This window comes from Odontesthes bonariensis, chromosome 14, assembly GCF_027942865.1.
Source record: "Odontesthes bonariensis isolate fOdoBon6 chromosome 14, fOdoBon6.hap1, whole genome shotgun sequence".
Taxonomy (NCBI): Eukaryota; Metazoa; Chordata; class Actinopteri; order Atheriniformes; family Atherinopsidae; genus Odontesthes; species Odontesthes bonariensis.
Genome location: NC_134519.1, coordinates 5,483,314 through 5,506,292, shown reverse-complemented (window position 1 = coordinate 5,506,292; position 22,979 = coordinate 5,483,314). Strand labels below are relative to the sequence as shown.

At 40.0% G+C, this 22,979-nt stretch overlaps 1 protein-coding gene across 1 annotated transcript in view; it reads left to right on the top strand.

Moving 5' to 3' along the window:
* The window catches only part of myo10 (myosin X), a 193,702-nt gene that overhangs the window by 100,651 nt on the left and 70,072 nt on the right, over positions 1 to 22,979 (top strand). Inside the window, exon 4 of the mRNA XM_075482688.1 lies at positions 5,121 to 5,308. Within this exon, the coding sequence (XP_075338803.1) occupies positions 5,121 to 5,308 (188 nt within the window). The remainder of the gene's footprint in view (positions 1 to 5,120; positions 5,309 to 22,979) is intronic.

Genomic DNA, 22,979 nt, shown 5'->3' with positions numbered 1-22,979 from the left:
TCACTGTGAAAGAAAGCCTTTATAAAAAACGTGGTCCCAGTGAGTGTTAATCTGCCATAGCATCAAGGCTAATAGGTGTAATCTGACTGGCTACAGATCTGCTGGGATTAGTTAATTTTCATTTGTTTGGACGCTCCCTTTCCCATGCGGTTTTCCTTCAGAACACATCGATGGTGGTTGTTTTACATCTGTTACATTTAGAGGTCACAGTAGACACCACCGGGGACCTCTGCTAACGGGACGAGGCATTGGGTGAATGTGGAGTGTTTTCACTCCACGTTTCAGCCAAATAAAGATGTTTTCCATCTACTGAATGATTTCATTTAAAGGCTGTAATGCATCTATAGCTATGACCAATTGCTTGGCGTGTCCCGGTATTTATATGACCAACAGCTTTGAGGGATTTGTGATAATTGGTCTCTGGAAAATAAACACTCAGGGAGTCAGAAGCTGTTGTCTTCATTCCTGAGGAACTCCCTATAAGTGTTTCCATCCGGCTTTTTTCTTCTCAAGCCCACAACAAACTGTCCGACTCTGCTGAAACCTTGAATCTCCAGTTTGATGTGATCGTTGGTACGCTTTCCCTCCCCTTTACATCGGCATGGTCATTAACTTAATCGTTGCTATTATGGCTGTAATTCGAGTTGTGCACCTCGGAGCCCTGAACACGGTTTCACCTCAGGCACGGCATTAAAACGAGCTGTTTAGCTTTTTCTTTTTTCGTCCAGAGCCAACAGTGTTTTCGTCTGATTGACCGCCATAATAAGAAGAAGGAGTCCCTCTGTTTTTAATTTATGTGCTTGTTTTAGTAAGCGTCCGCTTCCAAGCTCCACTCTAATGCAATAAAGTCGGATCCCAGTTTGACTAACTGTATTATAGGTAATAGGAATGATAATAAACAGCAAAAGGAGCTTCAAGAAAATGTCCAACTTTATCCAAACATGCCAGAGGAGGAGAAGAGAAAGATGTGGAAAAGATACGCGGCAGTTGAACGCAGGAGTGTGAGTGACGGAGGAGTGACAGCCATGTTTGCTCTCAGATGTTTTCCCGTGTCAGTCAGATTTACGGGCTGAAAGAGAGCCGAACAGATGTTTCACCTTCCCTGCTTTCCCAACGCGTTCTTCTTCTCCTCACACTGGAAAAAAATCAAAGTCTTACCAAGTATATTTGTCTCATTTCTAGTCCAAATATCTCTTTACACTTGATATAAGACACAACTGCCTAACAAGTACTATTTCAGCCAGATATAGGGACTTGTTTTAATACAGTACATCTGGAATATCTTGTTAAGTGAAAAGTCTTGAAAACAAATTGTTTTGAGTCATATTTCACATGAAACAAGCTTTTTTTTCATTTGAAGAGGTTTTTAAGCTAATTTCAAGATCACTTTTATCTCAAAAGTCCTAAATATCACATCTTATTTCAAGAAATCTTGACAATCCGATTTTCACTAGTTCCATTGGCAGATTTTTTTTGCTTATTTCAAGCAAAAACGTCTTTTATTTGTTGTTTTTTTAAACTTATTTTTGAAGGGGCTTTTTTTCCAGTGCAAGGCAGCAGACTCAACTTAATGTGCAGTGATGGGAACACTGTGCTCTGCTCTAATGAGATTTTCACTTTTAGATCACGGTGCACGAAACAAAAAATGTTCCCTTTGTTTCAAATTCCACTTTCAAATATTTGTGATTACCGTTGAAAAAAATCCTCTGGGAATTCCTTTGGAAACTTAATGCAATTAGAGGAGTGGAAAAACTGCAAACTTCCTGTCTTACGTGACAGTAAATGTGTGCTGTGCAGCTTTCTTTGGGAAGGTGCTAAGCTAAGTCAAACATTTGCACAAAAAACTGTGCAAAACAGGCAACACTTTTCAGTCCGTTCAGTCACAAATTCTAATCTTCTGCAACTATAGCAGCAAAAAACTCAGCTTCGCTCAGTGGGGTCACATGGCCCTGAAAGGATCGGATTATTGGCTAAATCACAATCAGACTGAGTTATTAAGTGCATGTAGACACCTTAATCTGACTAAGAATTGGATCGGATTCAGACCCCGAGATAACTGGGTTGAAAGTCACTCTAAACCTGCTTGTAGACGCTGAAGCTCGTGGTGAATCAGACTTTGCGTTCTGCGCATGCTCCAGATGTTTTCCCGGGGTCGTGACCCGGAAGTCAAAGGAGACGATATTCCTGTTGTTGTCGCCGTCAGAAAGAAACAAACAACGCGATGGAGAATGCTCCGTTGGGCATCGAGTTTGTGCAACAAGCAGCTCATCACAGAGCAAATGTAGAGGGACGTAGCTTCATCTGGCTCTGCGTTCTCCATCTTTCTCCAATGCCTGAGTTTGTTGTTGTTGTTGGTGGTGAAGAGGTCAACAGGAAGTGGCTCTATTAGCAACAGCTGGAATGGGTACAGCGCCACCTATCATACCGGGGTATGACACGCTTTGTGCCTCTGATCCCATTCATTCACCGCCATATATCCAAGGAGAATTACCCATTAATAACTCATTCTTATTGTGATTTAGCCAATAATCCGATCCTTTCAGGGCCATGTGACCCCACTGAAAGAAAAAGAAAGTAATCGGCGGATCCACCAAACATGGAGAAGGGTACGGAACTTTTACTCGGCCATTTTCATGTTAAAGTTCTTCCAGACGGCGGAGTCGACAGAACCAAAGTCATCTGTAAACACTGCCAAGTTGAATTGTCTTCTCAGCGTAGTAGTTCCAGTCTAAAATATCCCTTAAAGGCAAAACACACAACTGATAGCAGCAAGTCATTCAAGGAAACAGACAGTGGAGCGAGGCTTCTACATAAAAACTACAGAAAGATGCTGATGTTAAAAGTGTGTTTGCACAACAAATGTTATGGCACTTTCATTCATATGGCAGCACATTTAAAATAAAGCTAAATGCTAAAAGCTATACACTACTTTTGGATTCATTTTTGGATTTTGCGTACAAATGCGATTAATCGTGATTAATCAGGGGAATCATGAGATTAATTAGATTAAACATTTTAATTAAAAAAAATTTTCATAGATTTAATTTTTTTGCCCAGCCCTAGTTAAAACAGTTGGAGGACCCTCTGTGCGACTAATCAGTTAAAAGATTAACAGATGAACCTGTGTGATGTTTGTAGGACTGAGAACAGGAGGTCTGTTTCCTTATTTTTGATGCCGTTCCCTTAAAGCACCAAACAGCAGGCTCAGTTTTTAAGCTGCAGCTTGATGCCTCTCTGTCTTCTGACAGGATCAACTTGAGAACCCAGGAGATTCTGCTGAGGCCCTCACTTTTCACATGGCAGCCGGCAGTAGAGTCATGCAGCCATTTCTCTCACAGTGATGTGTGCTGCCCTTTTTTTTTCTCCTGCCTCTTCATGCATTAGTCACCACCGCAGCGCTGAAGCTGCAGCCAAGATGTCTTTTTGGCTTCGCAAAGCTTCTATTTCAGCAGTTTGGTTTGTTTTGCTTTGAACTCTGAAATCTGAAGCTGGTTTTGGAAAAAGCTGCCGTTTGTGAAAAGAGAAGCGAAAATGTCAAATGTGGCCCGAACGCTGAGCCGCTGAGCTTTCTGGAGAGGTTGCCTGGAACTGGGAGAAGAGATTTTGGGGTGAAATGTTCAGCTGATTTTGTTGTTTGCGGTCCTTAAAGGGATAGTTCGCCTCTTTTGACATGAAGCTGTACACTGGAAAAAATGCCCCTCCAAAAATAAGTAAGAAAAACAACAAATAAAAGACGTTTTTGCTTGAAATAAGCAAAAAAATCTGCCAATGGAACTAGTGAAAATCGGCTTGTCAAGATTTCTTGAAATAAGATGTGTTATTTAGGACTTTTGAGATAAAAGTGATCTTGAAATTAGCTTAAAAACCTCTTCAAAAAAAAAAAAAAGCTTGTTTCATATGAAATATGACTCAAAACAATTTGTTTTCAAGACTTTTTCATTTAACAAGATATTCCAGATGTATTGTATTAAAACAAGTCCCTATATCTGGCTGAAATGGTACTTGTTAAGCAGTTGTGTCTTAGGCTAGCTTTACACGACAACGCTCTGAACACAATCCGCAAAAGTGGCGTTGCGTTCCCACTTTTTATTTCGCGTTTAGACGAGCGTCTTTGGGTGGAAATCTGCATGCACACGGTGATGCAAAAGTGTGTGAAATTTGATGTAGTATGCATGCCAGGTGGCTAGGTGGTACTGTGAAGCACTGCCATACAACAACACCAAGATCGCGCGCATGCGTTGAAACTTCCTTCTACTTCTCTCCGTAGTAGCGCGAAATAGGAAATAGCCCACAGTCGAAAACCAAAACATGGCGAAGAAGCGAATAGCTATCAAAGCAGCTAAGACAACTTGAATGTCTGACTGATGGAAATAATCCAACATGTTTGTTATTGTTTGGCTGTACTGCACATGGTTATGACGTCAACGCGTATGCGAGGATACCCAGCGTGAGCAGCTCAGAGCACACATTTGCGTTTTCAACCCTTTAGACGGGAACGCGACGGTGGAGCGTCTTTAAGATTTCCACTCTGGAGGGTGGGTTAATTTTTTTGCGTTTTTAAGCCCCAAAAACGCTGTCGCCGTCTAAACGAAAGGCACATCTGATTAAATATTTTGTCGGTTTCACCCGGGAGCGTTGTCGTGTAAAGCCGGCCTTATATTAAGTGTAATGAGATACTCAATGAGACAAATATACTTGATAAGACTTTGATTTTTTTCCAGTGTAGCAACATCATTTATGAACATCTTCTTACCCCCTGCTGCGTCCTGTGAGCAGAGTTCCAGCCTCGTTTTGGTGTTGATGAAGGTAGTCCGGCTAGTTGGCTGGGGTTTAAAAAATAAAGCGTCTTGCTTCTCAAAACAATATGCGTTCAACAGAGTAATACATTTGCATCACAAAATGGTTCTCCAGGAAAAAGTCAGACCTCACAATCTCTTGGCCCTATTTTCTGTCCCTACGTATCACGTAATAACGTAAAGGTTCAGAGATTATTCAACACTTCTGTAGTAAAAAGGCTCTAAAGGACTGCGTTGTTGCATCATTTCTTTGCTCTGCACTGCCCATAAATTAATTCTTTCCTGCCTCTCTTTCTGTTTTTCGTTGCCTTTGCTGCTGCGTAGACGTACATCGGCTCCATCCTGGCGGCGGTGAACCCCTACCAGCTGCTGCCCGGCCTGTACGAGCGGCCGGCCGTGGATCTGTACAGCCGCCACCACCTGGGTGAAATCTCCCCGCACATCTTTGCCGTCGCCAACGAGTGCTACCGCTCGCTGTGGAAGACGCTGCAGAACCAGTGCGTCCTGATCAGGTGCGTCATCCTCTTTAGATTCCTCGTATTCTCTTGCATTTTCCTGTTTGGATTGAACATTTTCAAAGATTTTTACAAAAGTCAAGCTGAAGTTTAATCACACAAAGGCAGACTTTTAAATATCCACGTGTCCCCCAGTGCACTGGAAAAAATGCCCCTCCAAAAACAAGTTAAATAAACAGCAAATAAAAGACGTTTTTGCTTGAAATAAGCAAAAAAACTGCCAATGGAACTAGTGAAAATCGGCTTGTCAAGATTTCTTGAAATAGGATGTGATATTTAGGACTTTTGAGATAAAAGTGATCTTGAAATTAGCTTAAAAACCTCTTCACATGTAAAAAAAAAGCTTGTTTTATATGATATGTGACTCAAAACAATTTATTTTCAAGACTTTTTCATTTAACAAGATATTCAAGATGTAATGAATGTATGTATTTTAAAAGAATCCCTATATCTGGCTGAAATGGTACTTGTTAGGCAGTTGTGTCTTATATTAATTGTAATGAGATATTTGGACTAGAAATTAGACAATTTTCTCTGCTTACAATGGAAAAAACCAAAGTCTTACCAAGTATATTTGTCTCATTTCTCGTCAAAATATCTCATTACACTTAATATAAGACACAACTGCCTAACAAGTACTATTTCAGCCAGATATAGGGACTTGTTTGAAGACAATACATCTGGAATATCTTGTTAAATGAAAAAGTCTTGAAAACAAATTGTTTTGAGTCACATATCGTATGAAACAAGCTTTTTTTTTACATTTGAAGATGTTTTTAAGCTAATTTCAAGATCACTTTTATCTAAAAAGTCCTAAATATCACATCTTATTTCAAGAAATCTTGACAAGCCGATTTTCACTAGTTCCATTGGCAGATTTTTTTGCTTATTTCAAGCAAAAACGTCTTTTATTTGCTGTTTTTTTACTTATTTTTGGAGGGGCATTTTTTCCAGTGTAGAGGTGAGACTGAGACGTGCACCCGGCCCTTTGAACAAACCTTTGTGGCCTTTAGCTTGTTTGATTGCTCCCCTGCGCTGAGCCAAACACTTTGATGGAGCTTCAGGTCTCACGGGCTCTTTGGCTGCACCTCTGAGGATGTCAGCCTCACACACACAGTCCATATTATCTCCATCCTCTCTCTGCTGCTTTCCTTCCTCACATCCTTCCTCTCTGAACAACTTTCCCCCGTCCGCTGTCGCCGCCATTGTTTTATCCAACTTCAACAAAACGTCACTCTGATATTTCTGAAACGATAATATTTGGCTCCAGATTTAGCAAAGAGCGGAAACAGGAGACGTTGTTGTGTTTGACTGTTGGTGGTCGTCGAGATATCCTGAATACGTGCTCAGCTGACTGAGTGGATCGCATGTGGCTGCCACCTCCTTATAACCTGGGAATGAACCAGTCCGGTGTCACAGATCGTTGGCACGTTGGGTCATGCTGTTGCTTCGTTACAGACTGCTCGACCTCTGCTTGAAGATTGTACACTGGAAAAAATGTCCCTCCAAAAATAAGTAAAGAAAACAACAAATACAAGATGTTTTTGCTTGAAATAAGCAAAAAAATCTGCCAATGGAACTAGTGAAAATCGGCTTGTCAAGATTTCTTGAAATAAGATGTGATATTTGGGACTTTTGAGATAAAAGTGATCTTGAAATTAGCTTAAAAACCTCTTCAAATGTAAAAAAAAGCTTGTTTCATATGATATGTGACTCAACACAATTTGTTTTCAAGACTTTTTCATTTAACAAGATATTCCAGATGTATTGTATTAAAACAAGTCCCTATATCTGGCTGAAATAGTACTTGTTAGGCAGTTGTGTCTTATATTAAGTGTAATGAGATATTTTGACTAGAAATGAGACAAATATACTTGGTAAGACTTTGATTTTTTCCAGTGAAGGGTCAGAGTGCAGCTTTTCTTCTGTTTTCCTTCAGATGCAAAACACTCTGAGCGAGTTAACTCGTTATTATCGCGTTAACTCGTTAATTATTTAACGCCGCTAAATATTTGATCGCACAAACGCATGTTTTATTTGTTTATTTAAAAAATGTATATATATATATATATATATATATATATATATATATATATTTTTTTTTTTTTTTATTAAAAAACAAAAATTTGGGCTTTTGTGCCTTTAATTAATAGGAAAGTTCAGAGAGACAGGAAACAGGGGGCAGAGAGAGGGGGAACGACACGCAGCACAGGGCCATCTGATGCTGGACTCGAACGTGTTCATATGAATTAATTGGATTATTTTATAAATAATTATGATTACAATGAATTGAATTGTAACTTTCATTCATATGGCAGCACATTTAAAATAAAACTAAATGCTAAAAGCTATACGCTACTTTTGGATTCATTTTTGGATTTTGCGTACAAATGCGATTAATTGTGATTAATCAGGGAAATCATGAGATTAATTAGATTAAACATTTTAATCGTTGCCCAGCCCAGTATTTACCTCTTAGAAGCTTTGAATTAGGTGAAGCTTAACTTCTCTAGGTGTTGATTTTACCGATTAGCTAATTAAAGCTCAGATCTCAGCTCCACAGCAGTGGGAGGAAACTCTCCAGCTCCAGTCCGCTGCCGGTGCTGCACTTTTCTGACAATTAGCTGACGTGAGTTTACAGCGTTGTTCGGATTGTTTCGGTGGCGGTGGAGATAATGAGATGCACATGCCCCTTAAACACATGCTGATAGGCTTTTATGAGAAAGTTAACTGCTGCTTTGCTTTCATTATGAGCAAATTAATATAAAAAACATGGATTTCTCTAACTTGGAGCTCCATTGTTATGTGAGATAAGCACCTTAAACTATACAGAAGACTCGCCGTTTATAGTTTAATTCAGTTTATGCTCAGGAGGAACTGTAAATGAATCAAATAATGGAATTATTCAGCAACAACAATACCGTTTTTGTATTTTATTATCCCCTTAAACAAAACAACAGTCTGCACATGATCCAAATCGAGCAGTAAATGATGATTTCACGGCATGAAAATGCGACTAATCGCTTCCAGTATCCTTCTCACGATGATGGAGACAAAAGAAGAAAAACATGGCAGCAGCAAAGATCTTCCAATCCCTGTTTTAACCGCTCATAAAGGTCTCAGGCAGGTTCACAGTCAGATAACGATGAGGATGCTTCAAAGTGGCAGACATGTCTGAAGTTTGGAGCTGATTGCAGATCAAACAGCATCCAGGACACCTACAGAGCCTTTAGCATTTAGTTTTATTTTAAATGTGCTGCCATATGAATGAAAGTGCCATAACATTTGTTGTGCAAACACACTTTTAACATCAGCATCTTTCTGTAGTTTTTATGTAGAAGCCTCGCTCCACTGTCTGTTTCCTTGAATGACTTGCTGCTATCAGTTGTGTGTTTTGCCTTTAAGTGATATTTTAGACTGGAACTACTACGCTGAGAAGACAATTCAACTCGGCAGTGTTTACAGATGACTTTGGTTCTGTCGACTCCGCCGTCTGGAAGAACTTTAAAATGAAAATGGCCGAGTAAAAGTTCCGTACCCTTCTCCATGTTTGGTGGATCCGCCGATTACTTTCTTTTCCTGTTCCACAGCAGACAGCAACAGACTTTTACAAAATAAAAGCCTGTGAGCAACAGACTTTTACAAAATAAAAGCATGTGAGCAACATACTTTTACAAAATAAAAGCCTGTGAACAACAGACTTACAAAATAAAAGCCTGTGAGCAACAGACTTACATAATAAAAGCCTGTGAACAACAGACTTACATAATAAAAGCCTGTGAACAACAGACTTACATAATAAAAGCCTGTGAGCAACAGACTTACATAATAAAAGCCTGTGAGCAACAGACTTTTACAAAATAAAAGCCTGTGAACAACAGACTTACATAATAAAAGCCTGTGAGCAACAGACTTACATAATAAAAGCCTGTGAACAACAGACTTACATAATAAAAGCCTGTGAACAACAGACTTACATAATAAAAGCCTGTGAGCAACAGACTTTTACAAAATAAAAGCCTGTGAACAACAGACTTACATAATAAAAGCCTGTGAACAACAGACTTACATAATAAAAGCCTGTGAGCAACAGACTTTTACAAAATAAAAGCCTGTGAACAACAGACTTACATAATAAAAGCCTGTGAACAACAGACTTACATAATAAAAGCCTGTGAGCAACAGACTTACATAATAAAAGCCTGTGAACAACAGACTTACATAATAAAAGCCTGTGAACAACAGACTTACATAATAAAAGCCTGTGAGCAACAGACTTTTACAAAATAAAAGCCTGTGAACAACAGACTTACATAATAAAAGCCTGTGAGCAACAGACTTTTACAAAATAAAAGCCTGTGAACAACAGACTTACATAATAAAAGCCTGTGAACAACAGACTTACATAATAAAAGCCTGTGAGCAACAGACTTACATAATAAAAGCCTGTGAGCAACAGACTTACATAATAAAAGCCTGTGAGCAACAGACTTTTACAAAATAAAAGCCTGTGAGCAACAGATTTTTACAATAATGAAATAAATAATAAAAAGCTGCATTAATGCGCGATAAAATATTTATCGCGTTAAATAATTAACGAGTTAACTCGCCCAGCCCTACTCAGAAATACTCAGAATGATGTTGTTCTCATCAGAACAGCACATCTAAAACAGCCCGGTGTCATTATTTTCAGCTGGAAACCTCCAAACCGAACACCTGCAGAGGAAGATTTTCTTCTTCTGCGTGGAACTGTAGGCTCGTTGGCTTCAGCTTAATGCCCTGAAAGCATCGCAGTCCTGGGGGGGGGTGGTGGATGCCTTCATATGAACACAGGTTTAACCGCTTTCTTTACAGCTTGGAAACACAGGATTCCATCTCTGCCTTCAGCCTGTTTTTTTGTGTGGAGTCCAGCTTGATTGTGCTGGAAATGTTTTAGATTCAAACCGAGCCGCGGCCCCAGCGTAGTTTACGGTGGCTGAGATGGGAAACCGGCGGCTCTTTGCATGCAGTCCCTGCCCACATGTTCCCTCTGTCATCTCCTTTGTCCTTCTGTCCGGGGACACAGCGAGTCTTTTGTGCGGCAGGATGTCGGTCGGTGGGCAGAATATGTGCCGCAGAGCGAGGCGTAAACGCAAACTTTGGCCCGAGCAGCACAAAGCTGCGCCCTGCCCACAGAGACGTATCACTGCCGCGGACTGATTCCTGCTGCCTCTCATTGCTCTGAATGTGAAACACTCAGTTTTTTTGGGATCTAAAATGTGGCTTCGGGAGACAGAAAGTGGACATTCTGTTCAGTGACAGCAGCAGCAGTGATGCGGGCCAGCGAGGACAAACCACAGGCCACAGCTGCGGCCTTCTGTTGTCGCCGGGGCCTAAACACAACCTGGAGCTTCGCCGTCCGTTAAAATAGAGCAAATGACACACTGAGCGTTCCAAGGCACACACTGCTATCCTCTTCTGAATCCGATTATTTGCATATTTAGAACATTTTGAGGTCAAACGTTGCATCTTTTTCTGTAACTAAACAGCTGTATGGTAATGAAGCAGAGCGCTGAACGGGTTCTTTGAACCCAACACCGTCACCAGAGGTGGGTAGTAACAAGTTACATTTACCTGAGTAAGTTTTTGAAATAATGATACCTCTAGGAGTAGTTTTAAATCTCTATACTTTTTACTTTTACTTGGGTAGATGTGTGCAGCAGAAACTGTCCTCTTACTCCGCTACATTAGGCTACAATGAGCTGGTTACTTTTCTTCTTACCTCTTTGGTATTCTACGCCTCATTATTTTTATCCCCCCGCGTACGCCTCATTTTAATGTTTTATTCTGACAGAGAGAGAGACTTCCGCCAAAGGCTCTACCACCTGACTGTGTTCCACCAATCAGACGCAGCCGTGCAGTCTGGTCACGTGACCGTACTCAATCTCAGCGGCGGGACGGGTTAGCTTTAGCATTAGCAGTCGTAGCAAACAAAGAAAGAAACAGATGAAAAATGTCAGAACCAACGGTGGGAAATGAAGACGCAGACGAGGCCTCATACTGAAAGCATGTTTACCTTACAAAGAGTGAGAAACAGCAGCTACATTATGTGTCTTCTGTGGCAACCAAAACAAACGCACATTTCAGCAGAAACTCAACATCTAACTTGAGGAAACATGTAGCGCTAAGTTTCCTAAACTCGTTTTTCCCCCCATGGATAGGTGAATGTTTGTTTTTTAGGTTACATATGGGTTACATATGTTTTGAACATTTCCTAAGTCTCTTTTATTTTTTATTGAAGTTCTTGAATTTACCTGGATTATTTTTAATTTAAGCTATTTTGTAATTAATTAATTCATTTTATCAATTGGATGAACTCTAATTGGCCTAAAGATGATTATTTAGTATTTTTGTCTGTCTGATTGAATGCTTGTGTTAACAAATAAATCAGACGTTACTCAACAGTTACTCAGTACTTGAGTAGTTTTTTCACCAAGTACTTTGCACTGACTAATTTTTACTTGAGTCATATTATTCTGAAGTAACAGTACTTTTACTTGAGTACATTTTTTGGCTGCCCTACCCACCTCTGGCTGTGAATCAGCTGGTAAAGCAAAGCACTAACCTGCCAGCTGGGGGAATCTGGAGCAGATGAGCTGCACATGTTTCATATATATGTGCAACAGAGGCTAACATAGATGAACTCCCTCCTCTGATCCAGATGTAGCAGAGAACTCTAAACTTAAACTCTGGCTGCTGAACTTGTTGCATCGATGTGTCAAAGTGTCGGCCTCAGCGTTTCTGTTCAGAGCGACAGAAGAAGAAGAGAAGCCGTGGAGATTCCTCTGGCCTGTGAATGATGGATGTGTGAGGGTGTGAATAATCGTAGGGAGGAGCAGAAACCCTCCGAGTTAATCTTTTTCTTCTTTCACCGCCAAGTGTTTTTCCCCGAGGGGCCGCCTGCTTCTGAGCAGAGGATTTACATGGTCTGTGACGCAGCCTGCTGTTCAAAAACGCATCTTATTCATCCTCATCCTCATGAAATAGCTTTGATTCTGTGTGTTTAAGGGTCAGTTTTCCACTTATCTTTGTCTATTTAACACAAATGCTGGTTTGTGCCGTTAGGCAAGGCGAGTTTATCTGTACGGCACAAATCAACAACAAGATGATTCAAAGTGCTTTACAGAGACATTAAAACAGTAAAAATAAAAAGCAGGATTTAAATTTTAAACAAAAAAGAAAGAAATAAGAAAATCAGATAAAATCAGGAGTTAAACTGTGATTAAGTTTTGAAACTCAAGCTTCAGATTTGGAGCTTTAATCAAATGCAGATGAAAATAGGTGTGTCTTCAGCCTGGACTTAAATACACTGAGGCTGTGTTCGAAACCGCATACTACATGCTGCATACTACATACTGCATACTACATACTACATACTACATACTACATACTACATACTGCATACTACATACTGCATACTGCATACTACATACTACATACTACATACTGCATACTACATACTGCATAATACATACTACATACTGCATACTTCCATACTACATACTGCATACTACATACTGCATACTACATACTGCATACTTCCATACTACATACTGCATACTACATACTGCATACTACATACTGCATACTGCATACTACATACTGCATACTACATACTACATACTGCATACTACATACTGCATACTTCCATACTACATACTGCATACTACATACTGCATACTGCATACTACATACTACATACTTCCATACTACATACTGCATACTACATACTGCATACTGCATACTACATACTACATACTGCATACTGCATACTACATACTACATACTGCATACTACATACTGCATACTACATACTACATACTACATACTACATACTGCATACTTCCATACTACATACTTCCATACTACATACTGCATACTACATACTGCATACTGCATACTACATACTACATACTGCATACTACATACTGCATACTTCCATACTACATACTGCATACTACATACTGCATACTACATACTGCATACTGCATACTACATACTACATACTTCCATACTACATACTGCATACTACATACTGCATACTGCATACTACATACTACATACTGCATACTGCATACTACATACTACATACTACATACTGCATACTACATACTGCATACTACATACTGCATACTGCATACTTCCATACTACATACTGCATACTACATACTGCATACTGCATACTACATACTACATACTTCCATACTACATACTGCATACTACATACTTCCATACTGCATAATACATACTACATACTGCATACTTCCATACTACATACTGCATACTACATACTGCATACTGCATACTACATACTACATACTTCCATACTACATACTGCATACTACATACTACATACTACATACTGCATACTGCATACTACATACTACATACTGCATACTGCATACTGATCGATCAGAAATTAAGCAGAGCGTTTACCCACAATGCATTTCGCTCCTGCCCGAGCTGAAATCAGCCGGCCTGAAGCTGATTTCCCTTAAGCTCTAAACTCTGTAAACTTTAGCAACATTTGAAACATTTTCAGGTGAGAAAGTAGTCGTTTAGATCCCCAACGTGTTGAAAACCTGACAAAATACCGGCTATTTACAATTTTGTTCCCACGAATTCGGCGCTACTAAAGCTAGCCGCAGTGAGCAACGCACTTCCTGTTATTTTCACAAAATAAAATACCCGTTGCCTTTTATCATAGGGAAAGCCATTACCATACAATTGGTGCTTTTGTTTTGAAAACAGGAAGTGAACCTACCCTCGTTGTAGCTAGCTTGAAACTGCCGTTTTGACAGGAAATGACGATCGGCGACGTCACGTTACGTTGCATCTTGGGTAGTTTGAGTATGAGTAGTAACCTCATGATGCATACCCAACATTTCAGAGAATCTAGTATGCATCCGGGAAAAAAGTCAGTAGGAGTAGTAGGAGTAGTATGCGGTTTCGAACACAGCCAATGGCAAAACTAAAAACCCCATGGATGTGACAATCGTCACCCCACATCCTTCAAACACCATCTTTAACTGTTTCAGCTGAGAAATGGGACTCATTTGTCAAACCACAGAAGCAGTTTTCTGCTTCTCTGGGCTTCAGCTCATATCTGTAAGTCTCAGAGAGCGTGATGTATTGATTTGTGGCCGCACATCAACATCTAATGTGTTGTCATTGAGATATTTTCAGCTAAAAATTGAGTTTGAAACGATTTGCAAGCCGTCGCTTTCTGTTTAAATGCGCAGCTCCAGCGTTTTTGGGCTGAAAATGACGAGGACCAGACGGGTCCAAGTGGCTGAATGAGCCACGCTTTGATCACACATGAGTGGGAGTAACGAGTTCTTAAGTACGAAAGCTTTTCATATTTAAGTAATAAAGCTGTTGGACGGAAAGTGAAAACTTCACTCGCTGCTTTGACATTTTTCTGTGAGGGAAACTTTCGCAGCTGGAGCTCCAACTTGTCGAGGTTTTGTTTCTGTTAGAGTTAGACTTTGGCTGGAGGATGCCCAGCTGCCCCAGTTCGTGGGCAGATTCACAATCATGGACCCCTCGTAAAAAAACACGCCCCCGCCCGCATCGCTTCATTATGCGTGTGAGGAGGAGCTATAAATTGCAATCTGGCACTTTCAGGCGAGGCAGGAAGCTTTCTTGTCGGATTTAGGGATTGTTGGTAATCAGATCCAGGCAGGGGGGGGGGATAAAACAGGATCCGGGGTAAAAGAAGAGGGGGGGGGACACGAGACCATCTGCTCATTAATGCTCACGAATGCCACTCTGCGTTTTCACTGATGCGGATACCTGCCTGCACCCGGCCACGTTGTTTTATTGGAAGCCCCCCCGCTGAGTGTTGCTGCACATTTCAGCAACAAGTCATTCACAACAAGGACCCTCCTGGAAAGCCTCTGAACCTTTACTCTGCACAGAAAACACCTCTTTGTCTGAGCTGCATCAGACTCAGACCCCTAACTCCCATTTTATTACACAGGGTTTCATTCATTAAATGTTTGTGCAACAGCATGCAGGGATGTTTCAGACTGTTATCTTCCCACTTTGTGTCAACAGTTTGTTTATTCCCTTTCCTGTTGCCCCAGGCACGAACCCATTCCCCCAAAGGGAAGCCCCCCCGGTCTGGTTGTGGGATGACTTTGGGACGATTCAGCCACCTCAACTAACGCTGGGTGAGGTGGCTGAATTATCCCAAAGTCATGTGGCTCCAGCATCTGGAGCCACAGGTTCCAACATCTGGTTGCACTGGAAAAAAATGCCCCTCAATAAAATAAGTTAATAAAAGCAGCAAATACAAGAGGTTTTTGCTTGAAATAAGAAAAAAAATCTGCCAATTTCTTGAAATAAGATGTGATATTTGGGACTTTTGAGATAAAAGTAATCTTGAAATTAGCTTAAAAACCTCTTCAAATGTCAAAAAAAGCTTGTTTCATATGATATGTGACTCATAACAATTTGTTTTTAAGACTTTTTCATTTAACAAGATATTCCAGATGTATTGTCTTCAAACAAGTCCCTATACTGGAAGAAATGCCCCTCCAAAAATAAGTAAGAAAAAACAACAAATAAAAGACGTTTTTGTTTGAAATAAGCAAAAAAAGTCTGCCAATGGAACGAGTGAAAATCGGCTTGTCAAGATTTCTTGAAATAAGATGTGATATTTAGGACTTTTGAGATAAAAGTGATCTTGAAATTAGCTTAAAAACATCTTCAAATGTAAAAAAAAAGCTTGTTTCATATGAAATCCGACTCAAAACAATTTGTTTTCAAGACTTTTCCTGATGTATTGTCTTCAAACAAGTCCCTATATCTGGCTGAAATAGCACTTGTTAGGCAGTTGTGTCTGATATTAAGTGTAATGAGATATTTGGACCAGAAATGAGACAAATACACTTGGTAAGACTTTGATTTTTTCCAGTGTGACAGATTGAAACCAGGGCTGTGGCGGCTTTCAGAGCAGCTCATTAAAGCTCAGCTTTAATATAGAGTGAGTTTTGGCTCTGTCCTCAGTGAGGTTTCCCTTTAACCTTTGACCTTTGAGATAATAAGCTCACAGCAACGTTTTCTTTCATGTAAATTAGATGAATGTTTCTGTCATCTAAACTTTGATCTCAGGTGGATTTGTCATGATATTGCACAACAACAATGCCCAGAAGTATTTCAGATAACCACTTTATAGCAACATCAGGGGAAAATGTGATTTTAATCCTGCTTTCAGATTTAATTGTGAGAATGCTTTAAGGCATTCTCACAATTTAGTTCCTGTTTCTCTTTATTATTATCATCCCGGCAGATTTCGGCACCTAACTACTCCCGCATACTTTCAGCTATTTCCACAATTTTGGTATCAAAACGTTCAGCTCTTTCAGCAGATTCCTGATATCATTTTTGGTGTTTTTAACTTTTACACTTTTTAAGATAGTCAACTTTTATTCAAAATTTCCTGTCATTCAAAAAATTGGAAACTGCTTTCAGCTCTTCCAAATCATCTTCCTCTTTCTGCATGCTTTCAGCTCGAGACACCATTCAAACTTTAAATGGGTCACAAGACATTCAGCTATTACCAACTGTTTCAGCTTTTTCAAATCTTCAGCCAATTTTGAAATATGACAGTTTAAAAAACATGAACATTTTGCTCCTTCTTGATTTTTATGAATGAGTGCGTTTTTTTCAAACAAATTCCTCTAACTTTCATACAGTTTAACTTAGAGAAACAAATTATACCTTAAAATGTAGGAAAATGTGTCTTCTTTCAGCCAAAGTAACTACTAAAGAGCTCATATTGACAGAATTTCAGCTATGAGCCTTTAAGCGAGATCAACCTCTCAAATTCTCTGACTAACTCCAATGTTAAGTTTGGTAATACACAAAAATCACAAAATTCCTTCAACCAATACCTCAGCAACAGTTTTTACTGCTAAAATTGAACTATTTTCAGTTTTTTTTAGCATGCACTGGAAAAAATCTAAATCTTACCAAGTATATTTGTCTCATTGAGTATCTCATTACACTTAATATAAGACACAACTGCCTAACAAGCACCATTTCAGCCAGATATAGGGACTTGTTTGAAGACAATACATCTGGAATATCTTGTTAAGTGGAAAAAGTCTTGAAAACAAATTGTTTTGAGTCATATTTCACATGAAATAAGCTTTTTTTGACATTTGAAGAGGTTTTTAAGCTAATTTCAAGATCACTTTTATCTCAAAAGTCCTAAATATCAAATTTTATGTCAAGAAATCTTGGCAAGCCGATTTTCACTAGTTCCATTGGCAGATTTTTTGCTTATTTCAAGCAAAAACGTCTTTTATTTGTTGTTTTTCTTACTTATTTTTGATGGGGCATTTTTTCCAGTGTAGGTCAGCTATCCCCATTCAGCTCATAAGCATTCTCACTGCTGTTTCGCAGGAACAGCTCTTTCTAGTTAATCTTTGTTTTTTTGTTATTTTGGCAATTATTTAGCTCTCAGAAAAGAAGGTATGAACCACTGGGAAATGTAAAACAGCTCTACCTGCATATAGCAACACCACCAGTTTCAGGCTAAAGGCAAACAAGTCAAATACGAGCATTTAATGTCACTTAACTGGACATTTGCAGCCTCTAAACTTTCCTGTATGCTGAGGTTCACCCACGCCACAGAACCTGTGCAGCTTTCAGCCCAAACTTGCAGCTGATTAGGATATAAGACAGGCCGGCTGAGTGGGCAAGCCTCTCGGATGAGAGTTGAAATGTTCGGTCCTGCTAAAGCTCTTAAGAAAAAGCTCTTAGGATTAACATGACAGGGATGACTAAGAATCAGAACTGACATATGTTGTAAGGATGTGTGAACATGCGAGAGATAATGAGGCCTCAGCACCTCAAAGCCTTCCACTTCTGCTTATAAAATAATGCTTTTTTTATGTGATGCTTCATATTTACACTGGAAAAAAATCAAAGTCTTACCAAGTATATTTGTCTCATTTCTAGTCAAAATATCTCATTACACTTAATATAAGATACAAGTGGAGGGTAAACACAAAAGATGCACTGGAAAAAATGCCCCTCCAAAAATAAGTAAAAAAACAACAAATAAAAGATGTTTTTGCTTGAAATAAACAAAAAAATCTGCCAATGGAACTAGTGAAAATCGGCTTGTCAAGATTTCTTGAAATAAGGTGTGATATTTGGGACTTTTGAGATAAAAAATTATCTTGAAATTAGCTTAAAAACCTCTTCAAATGTAAAAAAAAAAAAAAAGCTTGTTTCATATGATATGTGACTCAAAACAATTTGTTTTCAAGACTTTTTCATTTAACAAGATATTCCAGATGTATTGTATTAAAACAAGTCCCTATATCTGGCTGAAATGGTACTTGTTAGGCAGTTGTGTCTTACATTAAGTGTAATGAGATATTTGGACTAGAAATGAGACAAATGTACTTGGTAAGACTTTGATTTTTTTCCAGTGCAAGTACCATTTCAGCCAGATATAGGGACTTGTTTGAAGACAATACATCTGGAATATCTTGTTAAATGAAAAAGTCTTGAAAACAAATTGTTTTGAGTCATATTTCACATGAAACAAGCTTTTTTTGACATTTGAAGAGGTTTTTAAGCCAATTTCAAGATCACTTTTATCTCAAAAGTCCTAAATATCACATTTTATGTCAAGAAATCTTGACAAGCCGATTGTCACTAGTTCCATTGGCAGATTTTTTTGCTCATTTCAAGCAAAAATGTCTTTTATTTGTTGTTTTCTTACTTATTTTTGGAGGGGCATTTTTTCCAGTGTAGGGTAAACACAAAAGATGATGCTAATTACCGATGAGCTGACACCGTTAAAGCTGACCGGCACAGTTTCATTAGATTCCAAAGCTGTCAGGGTGCCCAGACCCCGACCTCGTGACCCTGGAGGTTGGCGTGAGGTTGAACCCGGCAGCCTTGTTAATCACACAGGCATCTGGGGTTCACCAGAGCCCCGCAGCAGAGCCTTGCAAAAACATACCTGAGAGGTTTTCTCTTGGGATTTAGCAGGATTTAGCAGGATTTATCTGCGTTGCCTGCACCCTGGAAGTTAACTGTGACTGAAGGAAGGAGTGGCTCAGAGCGGAGGAGGGAAACGTTTCCAATCTGTGGTTTATCAGAGCTGTTTCGTTCACAAATCATCCAACAAATACAGAGCTTTTTTTTTTTTTATTAAAGGTACATATTTAAAAGTCTTTAGACCTGAGTTTGGGAAAAAGTTCTTTATTTTTATGTTTTAGTTTCCTCTCTGGTTTCTCTGGTTTAAAGGTGTCACGGTTAGTTTGTTCTGCTGCTTTTAAAAAGCAGGCTGAAATACACAGTTTCGTTATGTTTGCTTTGAAAACTGTCACAAAAGGCATCGATTTATGAAAGAAACGAGTAAGAACAGAGTGATTAAAACAGAAGATTTCACAGCTACTGTTATTTATTTTAACAGTATATCACCTTATTTTGGATTACAGTATATGACCGTAGAATAACGATGGGTGTTGTGGTTATTTTACAGCACATATGCTGTAATTCATCTAACAGTATAATACAGTTTTTTGGATTACAGTACATGACTGTAGGATAACTGTGTTTTAGTAATTTTACAGCACATCTGAAAGTAGCAGGTTAAGCTAGCTGAGGACAGAGTAGCAAACATTGGACAGTAAAACGAGCACTTAAGGGCCGTGTATACTCTCGCAGCAGTGTGTCGCAGTGAGCTTGTCGCAGACACGACGCAGTTATTTTTGATTTATACTTTTGAAGCGCTGTCTGCGCTAAGTTAATCCCACGCCACAACGCAAGAGGGACAATCACGAACAAGCTAGGATTGTGGGTGTTACGGTTACGGAGGTCATTCAACAACAATGGCGACTGGACGAATGCGCACTTTGATTGAGATGCAGCTGATCGATCTAGAAATAGAAGAAATATTGCTACTACTGGAGCTGGCAGAGAGGCGAAAGAATCGTCACGGTTAGCACGGTTAGCGTCACCATTAGCCGGTTAGCAAACCGGAAATACGCATAGTGTAGAGCGGATGTAGAGTTGACCAATCAGAGGCCTCCTTTCTCTCCTCCCTGCGGCGATGTCTGCGGCACTGTCTGCGGTGATACAAGTTTGGGGAGGTGCACCAGAGTGTCTGCGTAAGGGGGGGGGGCATGTCTGCGTTAACTGCGACACACACGCAGACGACCTGGTTTCCGACCATAAATCAGCCTTTACTCTGACGCTGTTTTCAAGAACCAAGAACCAGAACTCCGAGCAGAGCACGAACTCTAACACCGTTTCCCAGAGCCACCAGGTTCAGCTTTTGATTGTGGAAGAAGTCGGTTCAGATAAAAAGTTTATGTGAACTCCAATGGAGGCTCAACCACTTCCCCCCCACTGGTGTCTTTGCTCAGATAATTAAGTGAGTTGGACTTTTCCTCCTAAATTCTCCCCTTAAAGTGATTTGCCAAATCATAAAAGGTGCTGGATGAAGCCCTGCATTCACTTAACAAGTAATTCAATCTTCATAATCTTTCCTGTTTCTGGTGAGATCTTTTCTAAGTTTTTTCCCCCAGATTGAATATCACGTAAAGGGATTTTCGGTTCTGGTCTCAGTTTCTCCTCCGGTGTCAGAAACTCTTTCGCTCTCTCAGAGTCTGCGCCTCTCTGCCTCTGCACAAAGGCTCTGGGTGAGGTCCAGAGCTGTGGAGGCAGTTTGTCCATCTGAAGCCCCCCCTTCCTGCCTGTGGGGGGGGGGGTTTCTTTTTTTTTTACCTTGGGTGGCAACTGCATGTGGAGAGCCAGGGATTAGTACAAAAGCCGGGTGCTGTTTAGGTGCATTTGTATGTGTGTGTCCCAGGTTGGGTGATTTGGCTCGCTGCCCGAGGTCTTTTAAATGAGTTACATTTAAAGGACCCTTTCGGATTTGGCATCAGAACCGTCTGAGCTATTTAAAAGAGGTTACATGTAAGACCCACCGCAGCACGGCTCAGAGCTGTCTTTGCAGTTTTGTCCACTTGTGCTGATATTAATAAAGTTTATTTGTAGAGGCAACCTTTTTTTAGAAAAGCTGAGCAGGCAGAAAGATGCCAAGAACAAGTCGTAGGCAGTTACTCTATTTTAATAAGAACTGGAATTAATTATTTATAGATCGAGGATTTGATTGTTTTTCATTCAGCTGCACAGAACAAGGTGGGACAGTACGGGATAAACTCGACCGATCATAGGTGTCACACTGCTGATCCAAGGGGTCATAATGCTGCAAATAGCAGCTTTCAGAGAAGCTGAAAACTTACAGCGCACAGTAAGTCTCTCCTGTCATAACATCCGTGGTCACATCTGGAGCTACAGCCAGACACCGTGAGTGTTTATAGTATCTCCGGTCCTGTTCTCCGTCTGTCAGGAATGTTGCACATGACATTAAAACTGAGGCCCACAGGGCCGTCCACCACACAAATGATGACTATATGACTGTGTTCCAAACCGCATACTTCTCCTACTACTCATACTAACTTTTTGAGTTAGTAAGCGAGTTTGAGTAAGCGAGAAGTTCCCGGATGCATACTAGATTTTCTGAAATGTTGGGTATGCATCATGAGGTTACTACTCATACTCAAACTACCCAAGATGCAACGTAGCAAGACGTCACCGATCGTCATTTCCTGTCAAAACGGCAGTTTCAAGCTAGCTACAACGAGGGTAGGTTCACTTCCTGTTTTCAAAACAAAAGCACCAATTGTATGGTAATGGCTTTCCCTATGATAAAAGCCAACGGGTATTTCATTTTGTGAAAATAACCGGAAGTGCGTTGCTCACTACAGCTAGCTTTAGTAGCGCCGAATTCGTGGGAACAAAATTGTAAATAGCCGGTATTTTGTCAGGTTTTCAACACGTTGGGGATCTAAACGACTACTTTCTCACCTGAAAATGTTTCAAATGTTGCTAAAGTTTACAGAGTTTAGAGCTTAAGAGAAATCAGCTTCAGGACGGCTGATTTCGGCTCGGGCAGGCGCGAAATGCATTGTGGGTAAACGCTCTGCATACTGTCTGATCGATGAGTATGTAGTATGGAAGTATGCAGTATGTAGTATGCAGTATGCAGTATGCAGTATGGAGTATGGAGTATGCAGTATGGAGTATGTAGTATGCAGTATGCAGTATGCAGTATGGAGTATGCAGTATGCAGTATGCAGTATGGAGTATGGAGTATGCAGTATGGAGTATGCAGTATGCAGTATGCAGTATGCAGTATGGAGTATGCAGTATGCAGTATGGAGTATGTAGTATGCAGTATGCAGTATGGAGTATGCAGTATGCAGTATGGAGTATGCAGTATGGAGTATGCAGTATGTAGTATGGAGTATGCAGTATGCAGTATGCAGTATGGAGTATGGAGTATGCAGTATGGAGTATGTAGTATGCAGTATGCAGTATGCAGTATGCAGTATGGAGTATGGAGTATGGAGTATGTAGTATGCAGTATGCAGTATGCAGTATGCAGTATGCAGTATGGAGTATGTAGTATGCAGTATGCAGTATGCAGTATGCAGTATGGAGTATGTAGTATGCAGTATGCAGTATGCAGTATGGAGTATGCAGTATGCAGTATGCAGTATGGAGTATGTAGTATGCAGTATGTAGT